This window comes from Gouania willdenowi, chromosome 18, assembly GCF_900634775.1.
Source record: "Gouania willdenowi chromosome 18, fGouWil2.1, whole genome shotgun sequence".
Taxonomy (NCBI): domain Eukaryota; kingdom Metazoa; phylum Chordata; class Actinopteri; order Blenniiformes; family Gobiesocidae; genus Gouania; species Gouania willdenowi.
Genome location: NC_041061.1, coordinates 6796818 through 6808535, shown reverse-complemented (window position 1 = coordinate 6808535; position 11718 = coordinate 6796818). Strand labels below are relative to the sequence as shown.

At 38.4% G+C, this 11718-nt stretch overlaps 1 protein-coding gene across 2 annotated transcripts; it reads left to right on the top strand.

The window, feature by feature from the left end:
- Window positions 1–837: 837 nt before the first annotated feature.
- On the top strand, window positions 838–9998 carry LOC114480883 (negative elongation factor A-like). Of its 2 annotated transcripts, none has more exons than XM_028475320.1 (11): window positions 838–1109; window positions 2764–2935; window positions 3777–3938; window positions 4044–4133; window positions 4209–4336; window positions 4708–4777; window positions 7437–7525; window positions 7625–7733; window positions 7823–8157; window positions 8243–8342; window positions 9290–9998. In XM_028475320.1, the coding sequence occupies exons 1-11, from the start codon at window positions 900–902 to the stop codon at window positions 9472–9474; spliced, it is 1650 nt and encodes a 549-aa protein (XP_028331121.1). In that variant the 5' UTR covers window positions 838–899; the 3' UTR covers window positions 9475–9998. The 2 variants fall into 2 exon arrangements, with proteins under 2 accessions (XP_028331121.1, XP_028331122.1); XM_028475321.1 differs by having other exon boundaries at window positions 1096–1227.
- Window positions 9999–11718: the final 1720 nt, after the last annotated feature.

Genomic DNA, 11718 nt, shown 5'->3' with positions numbered 1-11718 from the left:
CATGGAAAAGTGTACGCAGAGAACTGAAATATGTCACACAAAAAGATTATTAAAAATAAAACTGAAAATTCCTAACATTGACTTTTATTTATTTATTTTTTTTACAATCATATAATTCAAGGGTGTACAACTCGTTTTTATTTCAAATTGGCTATTGAATAATCTTATAACTGTTGAAATGATCTGAGTCTTTGTGAAATGAATAATTTGTGAAGGCTTGCAGCCATTTATTTATAATTGCAATATTATCCATCCATCCTTGCTTCTTCTTTCAGGGTCACGGGGGTTGCATTATTATTATTATTATTATTATTATTATTATTATTATTATTATTATTATTATTATTATTATTATTATTATTGACAAAATGCGTACAAGGATAAAAAAAATATGGCATTATACAATTTACAACAAAATACCAAAATTCAGAACTTGCCAAGGGAAGAAAATGTCAAAAAGAAAAACTTTTTAAAAAATTATAATTATTATTCAAAACAATTTTATGTTGACTTCCAAATGTTTTTTTGTTTTTTTTTTGTTTTTTTTACTGATGGCCACTTTAAATTTGGTTCAGCTGTTGCAATAATACATTTCATCCAAAAGGAAGAAAAAATAAATGTAATTTTTGACCTTTTTTCATTAAAAATGAAAGCATATGCAAATAGTTTCTTGGATACATTACTGTTCCGGTTTTGAGTATGTAGGTTTATTTACATCGATCTAAACGAATCTAATGTTTTAATCTAGTTTTGTTACAAATGTATCTACGAGATTTTTTTTTTTTTTTTTATGTTTGACGGCAACAAACGTCCCCCGCTCTTTTGTGGGCGGGTCCGAGCAGCTGTTTTCTTAGGTAGCCCGTTAAAATGCCCGAACACAAAACACTTCTTTTTCCAAGATGGCGTCGATGAAGGACAGCGACACCGGCCTGTGGCTTCATAACAAGTTGGGATCCACGGACGAGCTGTGGACGCCTCCGAGTATCGCCTCGCTGCTCACCGTGTCGGTGATCGACAACATTCGGCTGTGTTTTTCGAGCTTGTCTCCGCCGGTCAAGCTCAAACTGCTGCTCGGGATGCTGCACCTCCCGCGGAGGACCGTTGACGAGGTGAGCTCACAGCGCTAGCTCCGTGTTAGCATCACTTAACTCACAACAGTCACTAAACAAACCGAGCGGCTGATAAAAGCAATGATTTCAACAATGTGATTATTTGAGCTGCTCACTGGTAAGTTATGTTTTGTGAAACTAGTTTGGTTTGTGGTGTTTTGGAGTGACTTATTACGTAGTTAACTAGTGGGAGACTCGAATGTTTAGACGGTTGTTGCTAAGATGGATTTGTAGATATTGCATTGCTCCGAGTCAATCAAGTAAATTAATTTACGACTTTTTAGCTGCTAGTGGTGTTTTTATAATGTGTATATTTAAAATCAACAGAAAATTATTCCACAAATTCCGCCATAATAGAAATTGATTTGAGGTTTTTTTTTTTTTTTTTTTTGCTACATCCATCCGTAATACAAATATATAAATATCTATAATAGTTTAGAACTAAACTGACTAAACAAACCGATTAATTATGAGAGAGAACTGATTACGTTTAAAGCGGCATTTGTGTTCTTTAATGTATTTTCTTCTTCATAATTTATTGTGTTGAACCGCCTTTTTGAGTCGGAAGTCTGTCACCATTTAGTTGGGTCCCCAGCATCTGCGACACACCGGTTAATGAGCGTTATGAGCTGGAGTGATTATTGCATGCATGGTATTTTTTGTCATTTCTCTTCGGATACAATGTTTTGAGTGAACAATGGGTATATTGGTGTTTCTGTTGTAATAATTGTGCCTGCATGCAAACACTGAGGTGGGATGGGCTCGTGTGTGGGGTTATGGTATATATTGCGATATTGAAAAGTGTAAAAAATTCTATTTGGAATGGTTTCTGAATGGGTTATATAGTCTAAAAGCGAAAATAATTTAGAAAAATAACAAAACTCAAATTGAACTCTGGACTCAATGGTGCAAAATAGAACAAATATTAAATAACAGTGCTGGTATTTTAAATAAAACCCAAATACAAAAGACTGTTTTCTGTAATGCAAAATAGTGAAAATGTTGTCAACAACAATCGCTCGCTTATTCAAGAACTCACAAAATAAATACTACATCCATCAAAAAACACCTGGCCACGCCAAGTTTCACTTGATGCCATATCTGTTCAACCTGCTGGACTAAGTAAATTAAAATAATGTGTAATGTTAGACTCTTACAAACAGAAGTTTTCACCTCCGTGGTTACACTTATTGGACAGGAAAATGTCTGCTTTTCAAGGTTCCAACATATCTTTGAAATATCAAATTAATTCCTGAAATTTAAGGTCCTAAAACTTATTTTTACAAATATTTTTTCTTTGTTTTTTTCACAATTTTATTTAGTGCAGCCTTTCATGAAGCAATTTTTTTATTATTTTATAGCAAATAAATTTCAAAATGATATTTTGTAAAATCTGCAGTAATGCTGTACAGAATCAACTCTTGGTGATTCTAAAGCTTAAAATTCTCAACAAAAATGTCACGAAACAAACCTTACTGAGAATGTTTAATGTACATTATTCAAGGGGATTATTTCAACTAACGCCCATCTTATGCATTGATCTGTTGTATGATTATCAGTGATACCACTTTTCCCAAGTGTACTTGCCAATCCCAAGTAACGTTACCGATGCTTCTAGTGCACACTGTTTAACGCATACTGTTTGTGATGCCAGATGAAAGAGGCCCTGTCGGAGATCATCCAGCTGGCTACGGTGGACTCTGAGCCGTGGGTGCTAATGGTGGCCGACATCCTCAAGTCCTTCCCAGAGACCGGCTCGCTGAATCTGGACTTGGAGGAGCAGAATCCCAACGTGCAGGACATTCTGGGAGAGCTGAGGGAGAAAGGTACTGCGGTGGTCGTTGAATTTCCTATTAAGTGTGCTTTCACACCGATTTAGTCCCGGACTCGGCCTGAATGAGTGGAGGACAGCTGAGAATTTTATCACCCTGGTTTGGCTCGGTTTGCATTCAGAGCGCAACTTCTGATCTGATCCAAACAGTCTCTGGTGCAGACTCCTAGCTAACAAATTGTCGTGCTTTTGGTGGTTCTAAAGCCCTGTTTTGTGCTATCCTGTCGACCCACAATCCGGTGCGCTCTTCGTCATCGCTGATACTTCCCGTGTTTGATCCGCTTCCAGAGCGGTTGTGTTCGCGTTACTCATGATCACTTTAGGCTTTGACTGGAAATGCTCTGGGACCGACAAAAACAATCCCTCTAGGTTTAGAATGAAAACGCTCTGGGACCGACAAAAACAATCGCTCTAAGTTTAGATTGGAAACGCTCAGACCAAATTAAGCAATCGCTCCAGGTTTAGATTGGAAACACTCTGAGACCAACAAAAACAAATGCTTTAGGTTTAGATTAGAAACGCTCTGAGACCAACAAAAACAAACGCTTTAGGTTTAGATTAGAAACGCTCTAAGACCAACAAAAACAAACGCTTTAGGTTTAGATTAGAAATGTTCCGAGACCGACTAAAATAAATGCTCGAGGTTTAGATTATAAACACTCTAGAATTTGCCCGTTTGCTCTAGACTTCGTTATGCATGTTCAAGCCGCCCAAACAAGGCGGACTGGCTGAGCAAGAACGTTCTAGGGTTTGTCGGTGTGAATGCACCCCAAATCTGTGGGTTAGGGTTAGGTTTGGTATTGTTGTTGATCTCCTTTCCTCCTCCTCTTCCTCAGTGAGCGAGTGTGAAGCATCCGCCATGCTTCCCCTGGAGTGTCAGTACCTGAATAAGAACGCGTTGACGACGCTGGTCGGCCCCCTGACGCCCCCTGTCAAACACTTCCAGCTGAAAAGGAAGCCGAAGAGTGCGACACTGCGAGCAGAACTGCTTCAGAAATGTGAGCTACATATTTATATCTACACATTAGTGAAGATTATTCTGTATTTTCTACATTTTTGGGCTGGATTTGTCTTTTTTTTCCTAATATCCATGTGTCTTTTAGCAACGGAGACGGCCCAACAGCTGAAAAAGACGGCGGGGGTGCCTTATCACGCTAAAGGAAGAGGTTTGGTGAAAAAGATCGACACAACCAGTGAGTTTCAGACACACGTCAGATTTTAGTTTTCTGCTGCAGGTCTAAAAACCCTTTGTCCGCGTCTATTCCCAGCTCCTCTCAAAGGGATTCCAAAGGCTCCATTTCGAAGCCCCACAGCTCCCAGTATGTTCAGCCCACCCAGTAACCGTACTCCCATTGCCCCACCGCGGACGCCGCTGCGCAAGGAGAGAGGAGTCAAAGTAAGTAAAGTGTTTCCTGTCATTTTAGTATCCATTAATGCAGTGTTTTTTAACCTTGGGGTCGCCTAGTATTTGATAAAAACATAATGATTAAAATGATGGTTTTTTTTTTATTAATATTATTAGTTTTTACCATACACAACCTCAAATATAAGTATTCAATACTTTCACTTTCTCAAATATAAATCTACTTCCAATAAAATGCAATGAAAAAATATCTGAGCCGGTGCATCTTGTCACTTTGTGCACTAATACTGTAAAACAAACAGGATCAATAACTAATTCTAGAGAAAAATGTTTATGGGGTTGCCAGTAATGTAATATAAAAATGTGGTCACGACCCAAAAAAAAGTTGGTTTTTGTTTTTGAAGCTTTTGGACATTTCTGAGCTGGACATGTTCGGAGCTGGACGAGAGGCTAAGAGGAAACGAAAGAATCCGGGTAAGTGTTTGGAATGCAAAGATCTACAATCACAGTTTGCTTTTTAATCATAGAGCTTTAGATGACTACTGTTGAGTAATCTTTCCTATGCTTAAAAGTAAGAAAGCTACAGGCAATTGATTCTTTAAAAAAAACGTAAACATTTTAGGTTTTTGTTAATAGATATGAGATAAATGCTATCTTGATTCAGGCACTGATTTGAAAACTATTTGCATAAATAGTAGATAAGTAAGAATATATTTTAAATCAGCTAAAAATTGATGCAAATAAGAGGATTGAAATCAATACAGCACAGTATGTTCTTCAATACTCTGCCTAAACAATAGGGGGAGCTGTGACTGTTTGTGCTGCTTGTTTTGACATCACGGGAGCATAAGCTGCACTTTAAGAAAAAAAAGCTCACTGTATTTATTATTTGAAAACTCATATTTTTATTTTGTTTTTTTTAAAATTAAATTTTTGTTCAATTTTGCATGGTGATAAATTAAGAAATATGCAGTTCATTTTGGTTTATGAGTTCAAACAGTTTATAAGAAGAAAATATTAGTTTAAAAAAAATTGATATTTTATATAAAAGAATAAGAATCTGTATTTTGACTATTCTGTTTTTTTCTCCATAATATAATCTTTATGTATTCAAATAAAAGGATTTAAGTGCATCATTACTCGATTTGAGCTTTTCTTTTTCAAAAATAATGAATTAAATCGTTGTTTGAGTGTGTCTTTACAGCCCTAATAAATAGGTGATGGTTTGAAGTAATGGTCGCTACATAAAAGCATACCGGATTATAAGGCGCACTATCAATGAATGGGTCTGACCGGGTCTATTTTCATGCATAAGCCGCACAGGACTATAAGGCGCACCAGTTTGTTATTATTATTATTATTAAAGGGGACGTATCATGCTAAATCCACTTTTTTAGCCCTGAAATGCATTTTGTTGTATATTTAGAGTGTTTAGAAGTACAGAAAAAATCAAATTAGTCTCATCAGGTGCTCCGTAGATATCTTTATATTCTGTTTTGCTCATATTTTTCAATCTGTTTCGATTTTTCTATTCTCTATTACGTTTTTTGAACTATTACATCACAGTATTTGCAGCGGAAATGCCAAATTAGTACATCAACTCCAGGTCACACACTTTGAGCAATCCGCCATTTTTATTTCTCGCTTTTATTTTGTAGTCCAAGCTCAAGGATGCCGAAGTTACGAGAGGATAAGTCAAAATGTTTGGTTGTTGGATGTAGTAACCCACACGCTTCATTACACCCTCTCCCAGCATCAGAACCTTTTCAAAGTGCCTGGTTGAGTTTTATTTTTCACGGAAATGTACCCACATCTGTGGGTAAGGTCATCTTTGTGTGCATGAAGCACTTTAAGGATGACTGCTTCAGCAACCTCCACCAGTATAAAGAAGGATTTACTGAAAGACTTTGTCTGATTGAGGGTTCAATTCCTTCTATCTTTGGAGACGACGAACAGAGCTCTTCGGTAAGCTGTAAATAACGCTAAAAAGTGTGATGATAAAACGTCCCTGTCATTGTTTTGTTAGCATTAGCAGTTGCACCTTCTTCATATGTTATCGCTGTGTGCTCATTTTAGATCTTTGATGATATGGCCTACGTGATTTAATTTAGTTAATTAAGTCTAAAGTTTTCATTAGTCATTTCATTTTGCCGTTTTTGTCTTTGAAAAGACTATTAAAATGCATTTCGTGACGTTAGCTTGGCGCTAGCGTTAGCTCGGTGCTTGTGTTAGCTCACTTGTTAGGGTTCTGCAGGTTCATCATCTTCATTTTCATCTCGCTCCGCCGGGTAAGACTCTGGCTCAAACATGTAAAGCTGGATGGACAAGTCTTCTGTTGTTGACATTTTGTAAATAACCTCTGAATAAAAAGTTTATGCGCCGCTACATAGCCGTATCTCTTCTATCAAACTACAAAAATGGCCGAGCAGGGTGGAGTTGAACCGTGTGTCACCTGAAGAGGGGGCGGGGTATGGAGTGTCTCATTTGCATTTAAAGAGACCGCACCAAAACGAGTTGGTCTCAGAAGCACATCAGAAAAGGGGTAGAAAAGGGGTGGAGCTATAATAATGAGGAATTCAGACCCAAGCATTGCAGTTCCGCTTTATATAGACCACAACTGTATGATTTATATGTAAAAATGAAGGATTTAAAACCATGATATGTCCCCTTTAAGGCTCATTAAGCGAAACAAAATAGATAAGTCAAACTTTATTCAACTCATTAACAATAATTCTCAACATTGTTCAGGTTTAACACATAAAATATAGAACATTACACTCACTTTCAGTTCAGTATGTTGAAGCACAGTACTGGTACATATCACTCCACGAGGCGTCTGACTACGGTAGCCCTGAAGTGCCAAAAATCCATCAAGTGGTGCAGCTTCGTAGTTTACCAAAGTTGTACTAAAACATTTTGACATATCAATTTCATACATAAGGCGCACTGTCGATTTTTGAGAAAATTAAAGGATTTTAAGTGCGCCTTATAGTCCGAAAAATACGGTATTTATGAAGTGTTGCCTTAAAATCTTGATGGGTTTGTATTTTGTTTTATTAATGAATATCTTCAGTTGGTAGATGTCGGGTTGGAGCACATTGACCATGTTTCTTTCCCTGTCTTTGACTTGTAGAAACAGAACCCGGGGAGAAAGCAGCCAAAGAAGAAGCCGTGGTGGAGAACACTACGCCAGACTATGCCGCCGGCCTCGTCTCGGCACAGGTGCTCCCACCGTCACGCCACGTTTGCGAAGTTTCGTTTGTTTCTGTGTCCACGTCGGAATGTTTAAATGCGTGATTCTGCTGTGCGTCTGACTACTAGAAACTCGGGGCGCTTAACGAGAACCCTCTGCCATCCACGAGCTACTTACCAGCCACGCCCAGCATGGTTCCCTCCTCCTCCTACATTCCCAGCTCTGAGGCTCAGCCAGGTCAGTGAAGTAGCTCCGAACAGTGTATTCAAAGACCCTTAAAAAAAAGCTCAATGCATATTTTCTTATTCCGTCTTCCTCCTCTCCAGCCAACGCCGGCGGTTCAGGTCGGGACACGCTGCAAGCTGCTCGCCAACCGGAGGAGTCGGCCACGGCCAGCGCAGGAGCGAGCGCCGCCTTACCGGGTCAGTACAAGCAGAGGACGCCCATGTACAACGCCGGCACCACCAACGCCAACAATTCTGCCACGCCCACCTCACCCAGCACGCCGGCCTCTACGCCCGCCAACAATGGACCGCCGGCAGCCACTACCGCCGTTCAATCTGAGACCCCCGCCCAGCCCCCCACCACGCCACAAACCCCGACGCCTGCCCCGGCGCCGCCACCGCCGCAGCCCCAACCCAAGAAGAACCTGTCACTGACGGTAAGACAGACCAACGCAGCTGATCCATCTGCTGATGTAACGCAGCTCGTTAACACCACCTCTCTCCTGCTGCTCTGATTCACAGAGAGACCAGATGTACGCTGCGCAGGAGATGTTCAAGACTGCCAACAAGGTGACCAGACCAGAGAAGGCTCTCATCTTGGGCTTCATGGCAGGATCCAGAGGTGAGTGAGGTCCAGATGTCTCTGAACTGTGGTTACAAATTTAATGTACAACACCTGTCACTAAAAAGCACTGACAATCAACTCAAAACATGTTAGTTTATTGGGATGCTGGAAAGCGGCATCTTTATCAGTTCCTTCACAATAAAAGCCTCTTGACCAGATTAAGTATTTATTTGGGAGGAACAGTTTTATTGTTTTATTGATTCCAAATTTGTTGTTTTTTTAAAAGAAAAAAAAGGTGTTAAAGTGTACATTTTAAGTGTTAAAATATTTGTAATTTCATACAAGTAATGTACTTAAAATTTACACATTAACACCTTTAAAAATAAAATCTAAATATTAATTTGAATTATTTGTTTACAACTGTAGTAACATGCATATTCATTGTTCTATTGTTTTAAGCAGTTTTTCTAATTTACCCATATTTTTTTCTTTCATTTAAAGACATTTTGCATCAACTTAAGCAGTACAGATTAAAAATACATATTTAATATATCGAAGATTGCAATAACATTTAGCATATTTTTTTCTTCAAAAATGTAATAAAATATGTAAATACTCGGTTTAAATCTATTCTTAAACTGAATGTATACTACTCACTTGCGTTAAGCTGAATTATTTGGTTTTTTTTTTGTTTTGTTTTTTTAAATAAAAGCCTCTTGACCAGATTAAGTATTTATTTCAGAGGAACAGTTTTGTTTTGTTTTAAGTGTTAAAATATTTGTAATTTCAAACAAATAATAGTAATATTTGTTTGCAGAATTATGGTTCTGTTTAATTCACCTATCACAAGACACAAGATTAAATTTAGAATTTTCAAAAATTTACATTTCAAATCTATTCTGAAATTGAATAGATTCTGCTCACTTGCATAAAAAAGTTGAATTTGATTTCTTTTTTTTTTTTATTATTATGTTTACTTCTGATGGCTGTGCTTCCTCCTCCAGAGAACCCGTGTCCGGAACAGGGCGACATCATCCAGATCAAACTGAGCGAGCACACAGAGGTTCTCCCCAAAGCCGACGGCACCGGCAGCACCACCATGCTGGTGGACACGGTCTTTGAAATGAACTACTCCACGGGACAGTGGACCCGCCTCAAAAAATACAAACCTATCACCAACACCTCGTGAGGTGCCCGTCGCGCCACTAAGAACATGTATTAATTTACTGAAAGACGAGTGTTTGCATTCATCAGGGGCCAAATGGAGCTCTGTGGGGGCCACGGATAGTTAAGGAGAGGAGCGTTTCTCCCTTTTTCGTACACGGCCTCAAACGCAGGACAGAACTTTTCTGTATTTTATGTTCTCTGGTCGTTTGCCTTACACACACTTTTACTGCTTCTGTTTTTAAGCCGCCTCCTACGGTTCAGAAGGAGCCGAGACATCGGACTCAATCCTACAGGCACCTTTCAGTGTCGATGATGTTGGACAAACAAATGTCAATTATTAAGCCAAAAAAAGTATAAAGGAGAACCACCCTGGCTGTGATTACTTCAGTGACTAAATGAGAAGACTAAACAAGGAGGCTGAACCGTTCTCCTACTGTAAAGGCCTGGATGGAGTTTTGGGAAAATGTTTGAGGTTTCCTCTTTTTTTCAAAAAAAAAAAAACAAAAAAAGGTAAGATAATTAAAGTTCAGAGAGGTGATTCTACAATGTTTGTTGTTTTTGTGTTTTATCGGGACTCATAGCAGGTTTTAACAGTATTTGGTGTAAACCATAGGCAGAGTTTGCTTGGGGGAAGCATCACAGTTTTCCCAAATTTATTAAAAAAATGTAATATACAAATATTTTAAGTGCGATAAAACAGTGACTGTACAAAGTTAATTCTGACGCAAGTGTGTAGTTTTCAGCGAAATGGTCTCAAACCTTTCAGACTTTAGGTTCTTCTTTTGTTCCTCAATTTTTCGTCAGTATGGAAATGGTGAAACAACACTACCCCAGCAGTTCATGTATGGTACGGCAGCAAAAGTGAAGTAGATTTTTATCACAAATTTACAACATTAAATGAATACATTTTTGCATATGTTGCACACATTGTGTTTGGTGCGAATCTCGAGAAAAAAAAAATAACGCAGTTCCTGGCTGACCTATAATACCTGATGCAATACTAGACGGAAGACTGCTGAGTTACACAGCTTCGTTTGTGTTAATTTCAGCCAAAACAAAAATGCTGGATGGAAAACACAAGCCTAGCTGTGTGCAAATCAAACAAGGAGTTGACCTTACCACTGGAACTTTGCAGCCCCCCTTAGCACTTCAATGCTAAACATGTCGCAGCTAGCACGGGCACTCGGACAGTGCTAACTGCTACATGCTCCAAGCATGCCGTGTTGCCAAAACTGGACAAGATGATACAGTTCAGAGCCATAATTATTATGTCTTGATGTTTTATTTCATTTGTATTTTCTATTATTTGGAGATTGACATGAGTACACAAAAGTATTCCTCCCGATTGTCTAAACTAAAGGTGTCAGTCATTTGTCACAATTATGTAATTCAAAAAATACCTCTGAAGTTGGTTAAACATTCTCCTGGTCAGTTACAGCAAGGATCAAATAATTGTAATCATTACTCCGGCTGTAAATGCTGAGTTTCACCACAAGTGCTCGCAGTAAAAACCGAAACATTTTTGGGGCAAATTACGTTTAAACTCGTGATCTGTGAGCCATTATTGTGCCAGTAATCATTAGTCAAGCCAAGGCAACTTATTTATAGAGCACATTTAGAAACAATTTTTGTTCAAAGTGCTTTACGTCAAAAACAAGGAAAATGGTATTGTATACAAGAAACATACATGATTAAAGTAAGAAGTCTGTTCATTAAAAGAGGTTAATTAAATAAAGAGAAGATATGTTTTTAGGTGGGATATATTTTTCATTTTTTGGTGGGGCGGGAGTGTAACAGAAAATGTTTGAGAACCATTAAGTTAATAAATGAAAGGAGGTAAATAGAAATGGGAGCTATGCTGTTAGAAGTGCACTTGCATAGTTTTACATTAAAAAAGTTAATCATTTGCACAGCAAGTGAAGTTTTCAATTTAGTTAACACACACCAAAGACAATAAGGAATTCGGGTGACATTTAAGGGATCCTCAACCCTGATGACGACTACTGAAAAACTTCTGTTTTATTCTCGTTTCTTAAAAAGACTGACAGTATCTGTGACCTTTTCTAGTAGGAGTAGTAGGTAGTGCTCCATTCACGTAACTCACGCTGGTTTGATGAGGTTAAAGGCATCCGGTTGTTCCCATGGTAACGTACCCTTCCCCATTTTAAGGTGTCTTCATGGTTCAATCCCATTTCTTCTTTCCTGTTACGTGTAACGTCCAAATCTATCCACCGTATTGTTCCTGGTTTTCTTAGGAAAAAAATGA